The sequence below is a fragment of the Aptenodytes patagonicus genome, chromosome 1, assembly GCF_965638725.1.
Source record: "Aptenodytes patagonicus chromosome 1, bAptPat1.pri.cur, whole genome shotgun sequence".
NCBI classification, from domain to species: domain Eukaryota; kingdom Metazoa; phylum Chordata; class Aves; order Sphenisciformes; family Spheniscidae; genus Aptenodytes; species Aptenodytes patagonicus.
In genome coordinates, this window is record NC_134949.1 from 198,960,147 (window position 1) to 198,978,134 (window position 17,988).

A 17,988-nucleotide genomic window follows, 5' to 3' on the forward strand; every position below is an offset into this window, starting at 1 on the left:
TTTGGAGGATAAGGTGATATTCAAGTTAGAAATGGAAAAGTCAGTCATTTCCAGCAGTCAGTCTAAAACACCAGTACAAAGAAACCAATACAACTGGCACAGAAAACAATGAAAATCTTTCCACTGAGATCAGTAAAGCTTGTATTAGACTTCCTATATGCCCCATATAATCGTCTTTTACTCCTGTATACTTTAACAGATACTAATTTTGCTGTGACCTTGCAGCTACATTCACAACAATGCCCCCATTAACTAATTCTTTATTTACAGAAAGGTTTATTTTGAGGGGTTTTTTTGTTTGGTTTGGTGTTTTTTTATGAACTGTAGTGTCAAACTACTATTTAAATCCCCTGGTAATACTTACAGTAAGAAGTGTGACACGTGGAAAATTGTTTGGGTACCAACCTAGTGTATATCAAAACAGCAGCAACAAGCCTGGCAACAGACCAGAATCCAATACAGTACTTGGCAAATGATGGCAAACGTACCGCCAACATGTGATGCCCTCATTTTTAAGCCAAAGATAAATGTAGTTGATGTTTCTTGCCAAGACTAGTGTGCCCAAATGCCATATGTGAGGTCAAGCAAGGATGCTGCAAATAATTCCCAATGATATTTTACCAGTCTGCTTCTTTAAGAACTGTCAGATATTGAGTCCAAAATGTCTGTTCCTACACTATTATTATAGCTCACCCAGGAAAATACATCAGTGTAATGGCTTTGAAAAGCAGCACTGACAACTGGTTTAGATTAATAATTATACTCAGGAGTGTAATATTATTCTCTCACAAATGAATAAAGCATACAAGAATGGTGAAATTCCTAAAAATATATTTTTTATTTCATGAAATGAAGGATGACAGATGAAATAATTGTATTTCACAAACTTAATGGAAGTTTTCTCTAAGCAGTAGAACAGTGCTTCTTTAATTAACATAATTTCTTGCATAAACATATTTGGGAAAAGTCTATGAAGTTTTCCCAGAAATTAGGTTTAAAGGCTAACTTCAGGGAATTGTTTTTGAAAGATTCTTGCTTCAGTGGGGATTTAACCAAATGTTAGTACAGAAAAATGCAGTGCTGTGTTAAGGCATTTAGGGATCTGTAATGAAAAGTTTAATTGAGATTTAGCTAATGATGTAAATCACCAGTTTCAGTGAGCCTTGGCTTTGCAATGCTTTGGCTTTAAGTCAGAAAAGCTGCCCAAAGAGCCTGAAATAAAAAAGTTCTTGTTTCTTTCCTTCCCTAGTGATCTTCACATTCCTAAAACAGCCATGAGAATCTGTCATTACTTCCCCTTTGAAACCATTCTACCCTTGAGGCACTGTACTGCAAGATACCACTTAGCAGTCCTAAAGGAGCAGTTTGGAGGACTCCGCTTAAGCACTGAGCAGACAAGGGAGCTAGGTAAGGGAGGGACAGATTATGGTTCAAATTAAGGCTGAACAGGAAATGGGTTTCCCCCTTTCACGATCTTTTTTTTTTTAGGATGCTTCAGGCCCAAAAGGCCTATCTCATTTTTTTCCTCAAAACAGGAAAATTTAATGGAACTGACTCTGTAATGCAAAATATTGTTAGCATGGCACCAGCCTCTTGCAACAAAAAATACTGAGGCACGTAACACGAATTTCTTCCACGGGTGCTGCAATCCTGGTTGACAGTTTCCCAAGCTTCAGAAGACAGACAGGGGAGGAGGAAGAACAAGCAAGGCAGACTACTGTGATGAGAGCACTAGCCAAGCAACAAGCAGGTCAAGAACAAGGTCATATTTTAAAAATATTTGGGGGCAGATCACTATTTAGAAGAGATGAACATTCCTTCACTGACTTTACATGGTCTGAACTTGAACATTTCAGAGTTATCCACAACACCTAAATAGAATAAAGAATTTTTCTTATGTGAAACAAAAATTAAGACAACAATAGTCCTTTACAGAGAAGCTCTGCTCTTTAACTGGCATTCAGCACCCTGCTGTAGTACTGCCACCCCAGTCCCAATACCCATTCCTGGGCAAGGGAATGTATTTGACTCTGGTACTGCCTCTGGATGTATGGGGTTTGTACTGGGGTTTGAATTTAGTGCCAGCTTTGGGGTATATTTGTTTTACTCTACACAACCAGCAGAATCTGGCCAAAAAATTGCCTTAAACCAGTTCAACCAGTTTCTTACTATTTGAAACAGCACATTTCATGAGAAAATACCTTCTACAGATTGGATAGGTGGGCATTTAGATCCATATTCTTATTCAATTACTATGACTTACTGCAGTGATGTTAAAAAAACTCAGACAAGCAGAGTATAAAGTGAAGGTAAACGATGGACTTCAGTTTTAACTGTGCATTTTCAGTGCTAGTTTCTCATGTAAGGAGTAAAAATGCCTCAGACAACTCACAAGGGATATAGCGTGAAATTGTAGTGTGCAGTTTTCTGAAACAGGCACAAGAGCTCAACACACTGGAGCTAATTTCTGTGTCAACTTTCATTCCATACGGATTACTGCCATTTTGCATAGCTGAAGCACCAACTCTATGCATCTATTTGGCAGTGCCATACATATCCAGTTTCCTTGAACTTTCAGTAATAAGAAGTTGCTGCAGACACTGCAGCTTCTCATCAAGTTTATTAGATTCAAGTTACTCTGTGAGTCTGTTTTTCACTAATTAAAAGGCTCAAGCATTTTCAGCTCGATCTTTTTCTTCCATCTAGTGAGTCTCTCAATAGTGTGCAAATTTACATATCACAAATACATCCAGGAGTTCAACTATCAGCCTGGATTTCCATTTTTTTTACCTCCCCACAGGAAAAAAAAATCTGTTTTCACTGGTAGTATTGGTTCCTTTACTAATCATTGAGTTAAGAATTTAATAATATAAACATCAGGATTCACCACTGTCACATGCTTGCACTTGCTAAGAAGAGGTTTTTCTCCACCTTGTTAATGGAATGTGGAGGCCACTTCTGAGGAAAGAGATTCAACTGAGACTATTTTGCAACCTTTGTGAAAAACAAAATTCCACACTTTCTTCAAGGTTCTGCTAAAATGGACTCATATTTCAGCATCAACAGGTCTCCACATGATCATTTTAAGATCAAAATTCAAAATAAAACAGAAAGCAAATTGTTGATATGAACTATGGTAGTTCCTTTCAAAACGTCACACAGCTAAGTCAGCAGCATCCGATATACTACAGTGTCTTCTTGTTCTAAGTATGACAGAAATGCAAGGGCTCACCTACTTTATAGCAGATCATCTTGAGGCTAAATCCCCAAACATAAAGAATAAAAACCTTTTCTACCTTTAAAAAATATTAGTGCTGATAAATGGCTGAATTGTGTTCAATTTATTTCACTTTTTAATTACTCTCATGAAACATGCCATTTAAAGGCAGAAAAGCATTACAGCCATACATATGTAGGTAACTGATGCTGACAATAAGACTCCTTCAGAGCTTAAAACCTGAACCAGTTCTTTCTGGTGAAACCTCTAATTTTGGTTTGAATACAGCAGGCCTACGCTCTCGCTTGTGAATTACAGTCCTAAGGGCTTTCTTTCCTTTTAGTCTTAAACGGCCTTCCTTTCTCTTCATATTGAGCCCATTTCTGTGGTCTTTAGTTATAATCGGAAAGTTATCATAAGACAGCCATAATCCCTGAGCTATTCTCCATTTGTCTAGACTGCAGTTTTCTCCCTTGGACAGTAAGTAAACAAGTTTGTCCCAGTACCATATTTCATGCTTTCAGATCCTAGGTCATGATTTGGTACGCAGCATGGCACTCACCTTACTCCCACTGTGAGAAACTGAGCAGGCAAGGGGCCAAGAGCTGGCAGAGCGCTGACTTGGCTCTTTTTCCCTCACTTACCCGCCTAGTCCGCTGTTGCCCTAACTTGCTTACCATAAACGCTAGCCACATGTAAGAGCATAAACAAAATTCCAGATCCACAGCAAAATTCACACCGGACGAGTTTGATGACTCCTTTTACTTGGCCCCCAGGCAACTGCCTGAGATAACAGACTCGGGCCCCAATCAGACTATCATCATTTAAGAGGCTGACAAAAGAGCTTCTGCATTTATTCGCATAAGTACAATGAGTGGGGCAGATCAACCATCAAAAGATGGAGCTAGAGAAAGTCATGCTCTTCTCCTATTTGCAGTTCATAGACCATGAACAAATATTCCAAGACACATAGAAAAGTATTTTACAGGCAACGCTAGAGGTATGGGGCAAAATCAACTTTCTAATTCATGTTATTTGAAGAAGGCAGGGACTGGTGGTGTAGGTTCCCCTTGCTGAGGCATGAGAGGACTGGAAGATACAAAATACTTGGGTCGCAAGATGTGCCTTTTTTTTTTTCCACTTATTTGAAATAACATTAGCTGAATAATATGAACACATTTTCATTCATTGAATTACATTTTGAAACCCCTCTTGATTTCAACTGGATCACTTATGGACTATGGCACAATTCAGCTTAAGTGAAGTCCCACTTATTTCATTTACAACATCAGGTGCTGTGTGGTAGCCGTCACAAACTTGTTACTACTGCAAAATTCCTGATACAGGAGACAGAAGTCTGAAGTGTGCCATTCTGTTGTGGATGTTGGTAGTCTGTGCTGCATCTTTCACTCAGATCTTCTCTGTAGTCTCTTAGAATGGTCGGGCTTAAAATCAAAACCACTAAAACAATAGTCTTGGTACCACTGAAATTCTGTCAAAATATACCTGAGCTGCAAAACACTGGCTTTGATGTCTTTATGAAGAGGGTGGAAATACAGCTAGATTAAAATGCTGGATTTCTCACCCCTGTTACTGAGAAAATACAGCACCCCATGCTCCATTATTTTTACTTAGCTTTAAATTTCTCTAACCTATATCTCAGTTAAAACATTTAAGGAAAACAAGTCAAGTGTTACAAACTCTTCTCTCACTACTTGTTCTCTGATGTAGCAAAGATTTGCAAAGACATTTTCAAAAGTCTCTAGAGGTACTGTCTCTTCTGTGCTTCTCCAGCACAATGAACCAGAGAACATGCTTTAATATCCCACTCCCAGCAACGGTAGATGGTGACAAAACTGTTCCATCTGTGACAGACAGGACAAATCCCTGTTCACTGATCTTAATACTGTTAATTGGCTGTGCTTCTTATGAAGCAGTAACACAAGCTGAGTACACATGAGCTGAAAATAAGCTAACTTGAAACATTTTTTCTAAGAAGTATATTATTAAATCAACTAATAAAATTCATTGCCAATTACTCATAGAGCTATATATCACATATTAAAAAAGGTATTAAAGTAACATAATCTAGCCACCTGTTACCACACACAGGAATATCTACATTTAGGAACATCCATATTAAGTACAGACTTTGGATGGAAAAAAAAAGGCCTGTTAATGTGTTTTGTTTACCCCTTAAACTGTTCTTTGTTCTTTAAAAACAAACAAAAAAAACAACTATGTATTTTTTTCCTCAAGCGAGTATATGCCAGTATTCTCAATTTGGTTTTAGTCTTTCATTTTGCATCCTCCACAATCCTACAAAATAATATTAGTCAGGAGAATTCACATCAGTCACCTGACAAAGATCTTTGACAAGCCATTGAGGATTCTGTTATGTTAAGTAGGTAGAATCAGAACTTGAACTCTACACAACATGTACATCAGAGACAATGCGTCCATATGAATAGTCTTATAGCTGGAACCTTTAAAAAGGTAGGCAACCATAACTGCAAATCAAAATTTAGAAAGTTTCTCAAGGTAAAAGGCTTATGAGAATTTATGTATAAAGAGCCTGGACAAGGAATACAAAGGTAAAACTACAGAAAGCCCAGGTATCCGAGTAGACTTAGAAAATTTCACTTTCTTGCTAGAGTAGGTTGAGTGTTTTTTCATTAGATGCAATTACCATTTTATTGACACCTCTCTTTGTAATCACCAGAAATACTCCACAATATGGGAAAGTCATAACAAAAATCATATTCCAGGAGGTAACATGGACTTCCCTCAATTAAATTCAATGTTCTTAAACTCCCAAAGTATACTTAAACTCTTTCTCTTTCAAGAACAACAAAAGCACAGATCTTAAGAGTACTCACCACCATCTTCAACCATGAAATGAAAAATGTCACTGGTGGCATTGTCACCCTCTCGTAAAACATAGCATATCTTCATATCATCAATATCAGCTGGAAAGAGTCAGGAAAAATAGATTTTATTTTAAATGATGAAGGTAGGAAACTGTTTTTATAGAAAAACTTGACATGTATTAAATAGTTTAGCGTCATCAGAAAGAGGTCAAGGTTCTCCAGCAGAGCTCAGGAATTTCAGTATTAACAACGTTGAAGTTTTACAGATACCATTCATTCTCTCTCCCTTTACTTCCCCCTCCCCAGTGCCCTCTTTCTTTTAAGATGTATTTACAAAAAGAACTGAAAGGAAATGTAAAAACATGGCTCAACAGTCAGAACTATTTCATATTTTTAGCGGTGCATTTTCTTAAACAGAGGTGTATCTCCACTAAGATATTGATTCTGTCATTCTTCATCCTGAGAAGTACTGTAGAGGTCACAGAAAATCTGTGGCTGAAACGGGAGCAAAACCCAGCGTATTTTCTATGTTAAGTTCTACCCTCCATTCAAGAGGCAAGACAAATTAGTCCACACAATGCCCCCGCCCCACCTCTAGAACTAGATTACTTCTGGCATGTGGTCTACCTCTAGGATAGGGTATCACTACACAGTCTGCAGTAGAGAGATCTCAATCTCTTTAGTCCCCCACAAAAATGCCCTCTCCACCAGACCATCCTTCCTATCAGCATGTTTTCAAAGGATATGGCATATAACCTATATGAACTGTCATAAATAGTGCTCAAAAACTTACAGTGATTGACTGTTTTAAGAACCCAAACAGATGCAATTAAAGTAGACAGAGAAGACTTCAGTAAGAAAAAATTCAATGCACAATTTTGAATCATCAGTTGCAATAAAGAAAGTATGTAAAAGGTAAACAAATACATATTAATATTGTGTTTTCTGGTTTCCTTGAGCAGTGATAAGAAACATGTAATACATAAAAACTAATTTTTGTCACTTTCTTTGAAAGACTGCTGTTGGCAAAAATCCATGTTTGATACTTCTTTTAAGAAAAGAAGTGTTAGAAATTAATAGCATTAAAGTGGAGCTCAAGTACCACCCAAGTTCTCCTCCCGTGTTAGGGCATATGCATTAGGAAAAAGAAGCCAAAAGCACTTTTGTTAGGGCTCCTCAAAATCCTCAGTTCCAAAAGTAGTCAGACATTTTCTAGGGCAAACAAGTTAAGAATATTATCAGCAAATACATGTCACTGAAGAATCTCTTCCATAAATGTTTGAAAGTTAAAGATCAAAAATTTATGGGACTGTAAAGAGGACACAAACAAATACCTCTTCATGCCGGTGGAGCAAATAAGTCTTTCATCCTGCAAACACTTACACAAGTACTCATCTCTGCCCATGTGGGTAGCCTTATCAAAATCCATGGTTCCAACATATATAAAGGTAAGCACTTGAGCCAGTGTTTGCAGGACCAGGACCACCTCATCAAAAAAAGCCAGTTGTCATCCAAACATCTTAATTTTGTCAAAATAATTGCAAAGGATTGACCTGTTTTCTGTTCATTAAGAACATGTTCAGAGTCACTTGAGCAATTTTACACTTTCCTTCCACAGTTGATTAGGTTATGCTAGTTATATTAAAACTTGCCTAGTTGTAAGCACAATTGATTACTGTATAACTACAGTGCCTGCTAAATATTAATGTGATATTGAAATTCTCCAACATAATTTTGAAATCCATCCAACATAATTTTCTATTAAAAAAAATATAATTATCTCCACTATAACAGGGCACTGATTTCCCATTTAAAATTCTGAAAAACTGATGTGGTTATTAAAGGTTATATATATTAATATATATTCTTTAAAAAACAAATGCACTTCATAACATAATTCACTTGTCTCTCTGAAAACACTTGCCTGAAAAAGAAGATAAAAAGCATTATTGGGGTGAATGCTGAATAAAATCATTGCTTGCATAGTGCTGTGTATTTGGTTGGAGTAGCCACGTAGATATCTTTGGCCTCAGGAGACTACCTGGAGTCCTGAGACATCAACCAAGCTATATTATTGCCAAGGTGGATCCTTACCCTCCACTATTCCTTCCCCTTCTTCCTGGCTCCTCAGCATACCTGCAGAGCTGTGGGATGTGACCTGGCCCTTACTCACAAACTTACCCACATGGGACTCCCAAAACAGTGCTCAGCAGTCCGTCACACTTTGTACATTCAAAACATTATCCAAACATCAGCTACCTACTTGTTATATACCACTAAACTTCTTTAAATGTGAAAGACTTGGCAGTTCCTTAACAGACTTTCCTCACTTTTAAACAAATTATCTAATCTTAATGAATATCTGCTATGAACAAATTCCAGCCCTAACTTGCAGAGACGAGTGCAGTACGATTATGCATACACAATATTCTTTGTATGTATTTTTGTCCTAGGACAGCACTAGACTAGAAATTACCATGTGACAAGTGTTTTTCTTTAAGCTTTCTCTGCATTTACTATCACCAAATTGTAAATATAAAGCACAAAGAAATAATAATGAATTAAAAGTGCTGCTTTCAAGTGTAACATGAAGTAACAGACAGTACTTGAATAAACTTAGGAACTGCTTAATGTATTTTAAGAATATTTTATTTCGTTACCGTCACTTGCCTGTCTCTCTCTCTCATTCAGATTATTTTAACAATTAAATAGAAGAGAATACAAAGCACAAACTATTTGCAGAATTTGGGGACCTTTTATCAAGAAGTTAATTCTTCCACACTCTAATACCCCCTTTGAGCAATCCCAGTTAACTCTATAAGCCTCATGAGCAAAAGATTACCTACTGTACTTGTGGCAGAAGTATTTGATGTATACTAATTAGAAAGCCCCACACTGATTTTTCCTGAACAAAATACACAATAAATCAAACTATATTTGGTATATAGTATGGACATACTATATTCTGCACAACCGCATTTTGACTGGAGGCTTTTAGCTCATCTCTCGGCATCTGGTGAGGCCGCACCTCGAATACTGTGTTCAGTTTTGGGCCCCTCACTACAAGAAGGACGTTGAGGTGCTGGAGCGTGTCCAGAGAAGGGCAACGAGGCTGGTGAGGGGTCTGGAGAACAAGTCTGATGAGGAGCGGCTGAGGGAACTGGGACTGTTCAGCCTGGAGAAAAGGAGGCTGAGGGGAGACCTCATCGCTCTCTACAACTACCTGAAAGGAGGTTGTAGCGAGGTGGGTGTTGGTCTCTTCTCCCAAGTAACTAGCAATAGGACGAGAGGAAATGGCCTCAAGTTGCGGCAGGGGAGGTTTAGATTGGATGTAAGGAAAAATTTCTTTACTGAAAGAGTGGTGAAACATTGGAACAGGCTGCCCAGGGAAGTGGTGGAGTCACCATCCCTGGAGGTTTTTAAAAGACGTGTAGATGAGGCGCTTAGGGACATGGTTTAGTGGGCATGGTGGTGTTGGGTTGACGGTTGGACTCGATGATCTTAGAGGTCTTTTCCAACCTCAATGATTCTATGATTCTATGATCTTGCAAGCTAGGCTAATTTCCTTTCTAGCACTTGATAAAGTTTTGTGGGCAGATATTGAAAAGCAATCTCAAGCATAAGGCAGAAAGCTGTTTGCTAAACAATCGCTCTGACCTCTCTTTCAGTTACAGGCAATCTGAAAAACCAAACTGCTCGAGCTGCTTGCACACAATGAATCTTTTTTCATCAATGTCACCTCACTCAAAGCGGTCAGGCTGCCTGTTCATACAACCACAGACGCAAATCCAAGGAATGGCAGTGTGAGGTGGTAGAGTATTAGGATGGACTTCACAAACTATGGAGCAGCTTTCAAAACTCATCTGCATGTGACCCTGAACAGCCTCATCTGACTCCAAAGTTGGCCCAGTTTTGAGTAGGTGTTGGACCAAATGACCTCCAGAGGTCCCTTCCAACATAAACTGGAAGACTGTAATGAATAATTTACAAGCCCCGTCAGGACCCACACATGTTAATGAAACCAGAACTATTCAGCACTTTGCAAGAGGTTGCCCTACATGGCAGGATAGGACCCCTAAAAAGGGGGGAGATCAAAACATAAAAAGAAAGTGTGTAACAGCAGGTCCAATAGTCAATATAGGAGCATCCTAAAGTCAAAACTATTACTCATGGCTGGTTGCAAAATCTGCACTTACATTAGGATCATTAAGAATATGGCAAAAGAGGGTCTTGTTTATGCCTGCCCTGAACATTGGATAATTATTTGTCTCAGTATAGCATAAGCTTGAAATATGCATCAATTCACTACTCTGGATTTGACAGTGCTTTGCATATTAATGGTAGTGAGCCACAAGATGAGGGACAACAGTGAACTACACACAGAGTTTTGAGTCTGCAGCTTGGTCTACATAAGACCTGTGTGTCTCACATTACTTCTCAAAACTGTAGCCTTCTAGGTTCAGCAAAGAACTTTGTCTCCCTGACACTCATAGCCTCTCCCATACCCAAAGCAGCTCAAGACAAGAGGGCATCTGAAGAAAAAGGAAAGGAAAAGACAGTGCCCTTTCATCCATGACTTCCACTCCCAGGTTATTCTATGACTTCCAGCAAGTTCTTTTTCCCTGTCCTCAGCAGATGTATTATGCCTGTGTGAGCTTGATGCTTTCTGCCTTTCATGCAGCCTTTCCAGACACCTCGTCTCCCTCAAGTGCCTGGCCCTGCATTCATAAGCCATTTTTATGTGTTTGCTTCATAAAATACAAACCATTATAAAAAGCATTTAGGAAGTTGAGAAGAGAGATACCACAGAAATAACACAGATGCTTAGGAGATATTTGCTCATAGAGGCCAAAGGACAAAATTACTGAAGAAATGTGTATTTCTCAAAAACACTCTTCAACGCAACACAAATTAGAGTGTTTGTGCCAGTCAGGGACAAACTGTGAAATTATATCACTTTCTGGGGATACTCACTAGATTTAAAACCCATTTTTCCTAAGGGTTGCATGCTTCTCACCCAGCTCAGGCAGCCCCAGGATATTAAGAAAGCCTGCGTGAAGACCAGTGAGAATGTGACGTGGTTGGACTGCCAATTGAAAGCCAAGTAACAACTGCATTTTGGTCATCTGACAAATGTATACCTAGCCACATGGCACAAAAGAGAATGGAATATATACCTATCCTGAGTACCCCCCTCCTTGAAAAAATGGGATATCACTGTGCTATGCAGTGGTCTGCTTTCAAGGAACACCCACTCAATAATTCTACATTCTCCCATGTAAAAGAAAACCCACTAAAAAAGTGCTAATCTGTTTATTTGCTCACTCCCGTTCTCTTCTGTTTCTCACTTATTCTGACAATACTACTCTTAATACTACTTGCAGTTCACTACTGAAGCCTTACATTTAAGGAGCTGTGGTTGTTCCCAAAGCTTAGACATGGTTTGGTCCCTCCTCATCTGCTTTTTTGCACTAACACTGCAAAACTTACGGCACCTCAGCCATTCAAAAGTTCATCAGGCCTGTTTGCAAGATTTGGTATATCTGACAAGAACATCACTACAGCCAAGACTGTAACATGGGATACATACCAGGATGGGCTCTGTGAAATGAAATACAGCCAACTACAAGCATTCATCTCTAGCCTTACCACCTACACAGCCCAGCCTGTCTGGGCACCTTTAATTTTGAGTCTCCATGCAGTTGTGCTGTCTGCTCACTCCGCAGCTGCAGGAGGCTCCAAGGAACATAATTTCATTTTTAATTAACCAGCTATTAACTCATTGCAAAGTAACACGGATAATTCTCTGGAGAATAGCTAATGTTCCCCTTTCAATTAAAGTTACTTCATAGCCTTGTGTTGAGGCTTTATTTCAGAACATACGGCACATGTGGTTTATATTTATGTACCACCTAGTATTTTAGTTCCATGTAAAAAGTAAGTACCACTGACATAATTTTAAAACAATTACATTACCTTTTAATTTACCACAAACACTTTGTGGTTAAGATTTGTGTAATTAAGGCAACAAATGCACTCATAATATATTATTTCCCCATGTTTGGGAAATGATTTTGCTTTTACAGTTAAGTGCGCTCAGACTGTATAGCAACTGATACCCTAGCCATGGTATGGCCATTAGTTAATAATAGCTTGGCCACTCCCGTAGCATTTTCTAAATAAAACTGTTTAAAGAAGGCACTCAGCCTGTAAAGATCCAGAACCATGCGCAGCCCAATCCTGTTATCCAAATTTCTATCACTGATAGAAAGTCCAAATCACAGTTATTTGGACTGCAAGCTCTCCAAAGCAAAGATGCTCCTTTATTCAGTGTTCATCCAGTAGACCCCCTTTCCTGTTTAAAGCTGTCACAGATGCAACAAATAATGAACAGAACTAAAAACTAACAAAGCCATTATAAATAAGCTCGCTGTTGGAAAGTTTCTCCCATCAATTATTATAGAGTTTAGCATGAAAAAGAATGTTTCCAGAGATCTAAAGAAAGCATGGAGTATTGTAATACCTTGGGAGAACTGGCTGATGCTATGGTTGCCTTTCCCCAGGTGGATCAGGAAGCCATGGCGCGGACCCTCTGTGATTCTGATCTTGAGAGTAACATGTAAACTGTCCCTGTCTTCCACTTTGAGCACCTTGTTGGTAATCAGAAACCCGATGTGACCTGTGGCCAGAATACGGAGAGTCTGAGCACCCTTGTTTATTACAATTTGAGGTACACTGTTGTCCACAGCCATTATTCGAATCTTCATAGTCTGAGGTTTCCTCGTTTCAAACACAGTGTTGGGGAAGACATAGAAATCAGTGTGAGTGCCATCTGTAACAGTGAAAGAGAAGCTATCCTCAACTGATTCTGTGCCATCATGTTTGTAGCTGATTAGATTTTCATTTAGATCTTGTTTAGTGAAGGTGGTGACTGGTTTGGAGTTATTGAACATGATCTGACCATGCACTGGTATTTGAGTGATGGTAAACTTTAGCAATGTGTCAGGTGTATCTCTGTCTTCTGCAGTCAGTTCAAATGGGGTTATCAGTTTGTATTCATTTTCACTCACCACCAGGTTATGGATTGTGATGACAGGTTTCTTATTGTCCACATCACTGATAGAAATTCTGAAAGTACGAAATACAGGGTTATAGCCATCAGTCACCTCAAACTCAAAGCTGTCCATTTTCACCTCATCTTCTGAAGTGTGAATGTAATAGACTTTATTGCCTGCTAATAGTAGTTGAGTAAAAGTGGAGATGGGTACCCCAGGCTGATCTGTGCATTCAAGATGACCACGAACAGGTGCTCTGGTAATAGTGAAAACTAAGTTCTCATCTGGACTGTTCAGGTCACTGGTGCTAAGCAAATCAGTAGTAAGGGTTACCTTCCCTCCTTCCTTCAAAGAAACTCCTTTGCTGATTACATCTGGGAAGACAATATCAATGCTACCTACTGTCACATAAAAGTAGCGGTCAATGAGAGGATTTATTCCATCTGTCACATCAAACTTGATAAGATCACGAACTCCTTCTTGGCCAAAATGCATATATCGAATTAAGTTTCTATCCACTTCATCTTGGGTGAAGTTCATCCCCAGGGTGATATTCTCAACTCCACCCGAAGGCTTTATTCTCTGCAAGAGGCCTTGTCGTGGCCCGTATCTTATTATGTATGTCAAGGTTTTGTCTTCAGAATCCAGGTCAGTAGCCTTCAATATTCTATTATGAATAGTTCTAGTTTCACCTATTTCAATCTCCAAGCCATCATTGATGGCCATTCTGGGTGTCTCATCATCTACAGGAATAACCATGATGAATATCGTTTTCCTAATGGTATGTTTACCATCTGTGAGTTTCACCTCAAAACTGTCCTCCTTTGTCTCAGAGTCATCGTGTTCGTAGAGTATGTTGGAGCTCTCTGTTATCTGATCCAAGGTGAAGCTCTCCACTAGGACAGTTCCATTGACCAGCTGGTTCACAATGTGGCCATGCCTGGGAAGCCTGGTGATTGTGAACATTAACTGATCAGCAGGGATGTCTGCATCAACTGCATTGAGGATAGGAGTATCAATAACCAGGCTCATGCCTTCCATCACAACAAACTCTCGCATAAAGATTTCAGGTTCTTCATCGTTGATTGGCATAATGACAATGGGGAAAAAGTGCCTTTGGGAAAAGTTAATGCCATCAGAACAGCGGAAAGCAAATCTGTCTTCAACAGGCTCTACACCCTTATGTATACTTTGGACATAAAAAATATGCCCTTGACGGAGGTCTTTCAAGGTAAAAGCACTTATAGCTACACCTGCTCTGGATTTTTCAGATCCTGGGGCTGGAGAGATGTTCTCTACATACCCAGATGTCGGCTGAGCAACAATGGTGCAGAGTATGTCATCATTAGGAGTATCCACATCTTCAGCCCTGAGGTGAGCAGGAGTAATGACCCGTTTGTCACCTTCCGTTACCATGAACTGCTCCCCCACAAAAATCTCTGGGGCTTGACTGTCAACAGGAAGAATGGTCACCAAGACTGAAACTCCTTGAACAACATTGCCCCTGACGCTCCACTCCTCAGACAGGTCAGACAAGGTAAGGTTGAAGGTATCATCTTTGGGCAGAAGGCCTATTTCACCACCAGTGTGAGCATATACCACAGCACCATCCAGCAGATCTCTCTGGGAAAATCTCTCTGCAGGCACCCCTTGGACCAGGATGTTCCCATGCTGAGGAGGATCCTCTACAATGAAGGTCAACATTAAGTCATCTGTATCCTCATCCGTGCCCTGAATGACATTAGCAGTGATTTCAGCAGCACCATTCTCCAGCACATCCAGGTAGGAACCAAGAGTGCCTGGGGGCAACCGTAGTGTAGGAACTTCATCATCAACTGGATGCACGTTCATTTTCAGTGTGATGGGCACAAAATGAACCCCATCACTCACGTCAAGCCTGCAGGTATCACTGTTGGTCTCAGCTCCACTGTGCACATACACCACCCTCCCTTGTCTGATATCTTCCAGGCCAAAGACACCTCCCGGAATCAAACTGTACCCAGAAAGCTGCAACTGGCCATACCGAGGAGCCTGGGTCAGGATAAATCTGAGACGGGCACGTTCAGTGTCCGTGTCACTGGCATCCAGCTCAGCTGGACTAAGGACATGGCTGCCTCCCTCAGGCAAAGTGAAGCCAGTATTAGTGATTTCAGGAGGTTGGTTATCCACAGGCTGCAGGTAGATGGTGAAACTCCCTTCGGCTGCATTGCCAGCTGCATCTTGCACTTGATACTGAAACTGAATCAAATGAGGAGCCACCCCCAGTTCTTCCTGTGGGGGACGGTATGATATCTTGTGATGATTGATCTGGGCTTGGGTGAAGTGGGTAACTTCCACAGAGTGGTCCTCGGTCAGCACGAGGGATCCAAGGCGGGCTCCATATACATCTGGAGGGTGGTTAGTGTCAGTGTCAGTGGGGGGCTGGATTATTGTGTAGTGGAGTTCATGGTCCCCTGAATCCTGATCTGTGTAACACAAGTGCTTCCTCCGCAGTGGGGTCACCTGCTGTTCTGCAACTATTAAGTGCAGGCTGCTGCTACTGTGCAGCTCTGGGGCTAATCTGTCTATGGGATGTACCCGGATCACAAAAGTCTGTGGTCCGGAGCGGTTGGGTGGGTCATTGTCATCCTGGACTCTAAAGATGAACTGGTCCAACACAACCCCAGGGCCAGGGCTGTGAGGCCCGAAGTGGTGGTAATAGAGACGCCCTTCCACAATGTCCTGCTGCAGCCACTCTCTCACTGGCTTTTCATAGATTAGGGAGCTCCCTCCTAAACCCGGCACCCTCCTCCAAGAAAAGCCCTCATCTTTTTCTTCCTCTTCCCAGCCAGGAGGTGGCTGTACTTGACGGAGGAGCAGCTGCCCAGCAGTGGGGCCAGACTCCACTGTGAAGAGCAGGATGGCATCCTGCGAGTCAATGTCAGTGGCGCTAAGAGCACGCATGGTGATGGGCACTGTTTCACCCTCAGCCATGGCCAGCCCCGTGTTAGCATTGAGTAGGGGCGGCTGGTCATCAGTGGGCACCAGGGTAATGGGGAAAAGGAACTCAACACGGTGGCGAGAGCCACCATCTTCCAGCCGCAGCACCAGGTTGTCACTGAGTGGAGACTCGCTGCCATCATGCTGGTATATGACCCGACCTGCTGCCAGCTCAGCCACTGTGAAGTGTTTACGAGGGGCAGCAGGTGCTGGGGTGTCCTCCAGCAGAGTGAGGTGGCCGTGCCTCAGCCCTGCCACCACACTCACCCGCACCTGCTCAAGGTCATCCTCATCACTTATCACCAGGTTGGGGCTGGGACCAGGTCCTGAGAGAGGCCGCGACTGCCCCTCATAGAGCACGAGGCCAGTGTTGCGGGTCACCACAGGTGCCAGGGTGTTCATGGGCTTCACCACAATGACAAAGGCAAAGGGCTCTGAGGCAGCACCCTCTGGGTCCAACACCTCCAGCTCAAGCTCAAAGAGCCGCTCCCGATCCGAGTCCTCCATGGGTGGCTGGTAGGCGATGCGCAGCTCCCTCACGTCCCGCTGGCTGAAGGAGGAGACAGGCAAGCTCTGGTCGTCTGTGCTGACCATGTGCCCCTGGCCGGGGCCAAAGGGCGAAGTGATGTTGAAGAGCAGCAGGTCTGGTGGTGACTCGGCATCCTCAGCCGCAAGCATGTCAGGCGTGAGGGCGGTGAGGACAAACTGGTCCACCTCCATCATGAGCATGGCCAAGAAGCTGGGTTTGGGGGCCGCATTCTCAGTCCCGGCCCGGATCCGCACCAGCACCTGGAAGTACTCGCGCTTCAGCAGTGCTCCACTGCCCGCTGCCTCCCGCAGCTCTGCCACCAACGGCACCAGGTCACGGTTGGGGGAGCCACCGGCTGCCGTGTGCCGGTAGCGCAGCCCCAGGCGCAGGAACTCCTCGCAGTCCCACATCGAGGCGGGCACCAGGTGGCCGTCCCCCGCTGCCTCCCCACCCGCGGCCGCCGGCGCCGCCGCCGGGGGGTAGTTGAGGATCTCTCCGTAACGGGGCAGCCCGGCCAGCGGCGGCAGCAGGCCCACCCGGCAGCGCTGCCGGCCCGGCTCGAAGGCGAACTCCAGGCTGCGGGCGTCCAGCGGGTTGCTGGTGCCCCGCAGGCGCTCGACGGTGAGGGGCAGGTTGCGGGTGACGATCTCCAGCTGGGTGAAGAGCACCTCCACCTCCAGCACCAGGGGCAGCACCAGGGAGCGGCTCGGCGAGTCGTAGCGCAGCTGCAGGCGGACGCGGTCCCGCGCGGGGCTGCGGCCGCCCAGGTGGGAGTACTGCACCTCGCGGGCCCCGAAGTCGCAGGGGAAGCGCCTGGGGCTCAGGCGGCCCGGGCGCTGCCACAGCGGGTCCTCGTCCAGCACGGTGAGGTGGCACCGGTCCCCCGGCTGCACCTGCAGCACCAGGTCCCGCGCGGGGTCCAGCCAGGCGGAGCGGCCCAGGGGCACCCGCAGCCCGCGGTTGGCCACCACGACGGGGGCCGCCTCCGGCGCCCACGGCGAGGAGACCGCGGCGCTGCCTGGCGGCGGCTCCGGCGCCCCCACCCAGACGCAGCTGGCCAGCACCAGCAAGCCGGCCAGCAGCCGCCGCGGCGCGGGGGGGAGAGCTTGCATGGTCCCTGCCGGAGTAGCGAAGCGGCGGGAGCCCCCGGCAGCGGCGTCTGCGCTCCGCAGGGGCCGAGTCGCGGCCCCGCTCCTGCCGCCGGCGCGGCCCGTCTGGATCCGCTCGCCCCACGCACACGCTGCGGTCTGAGGGGATTGCGCCCCGCTCCAGAGTGGAGCCCCGCGAGCTGCGAAGCCCCGCCCTGCGTCTCCGAGCGGCCAATAGGCACCCGCGGGG

General features: G+C 43.5%; 1 protein-coding gene across 1 annotated transcript in view; it reads right to left on the reverse strand.

Annotated features, from left to right (window-relative positions):
* The window catches only part of FREM2 (FRAS1 related extracellular matrix 2), a 142,902-nt gene extending 125,140 nt beyond the window's left edge, over positions 1-17,762 (reverse strand). Inside the window, exons 1-2 of the mRNA XM_076364204.1 lie at positions 12,611-17,762; positions 6,097-6,186 (exon numbers count right to left, since the gene is read on the reverse strand). Of these exons, the coding sequence (XP_076220319.1) occupies positions 6,097-6,186; positions 12,611-17,762 (5,242 nt within the window). The remainder of the gene's footprint in view (positions 1-6,096; positions 6,187-12,610) is intronic.
* Positions 17,763-17,988: the final 226 nt, after the last annotated feature.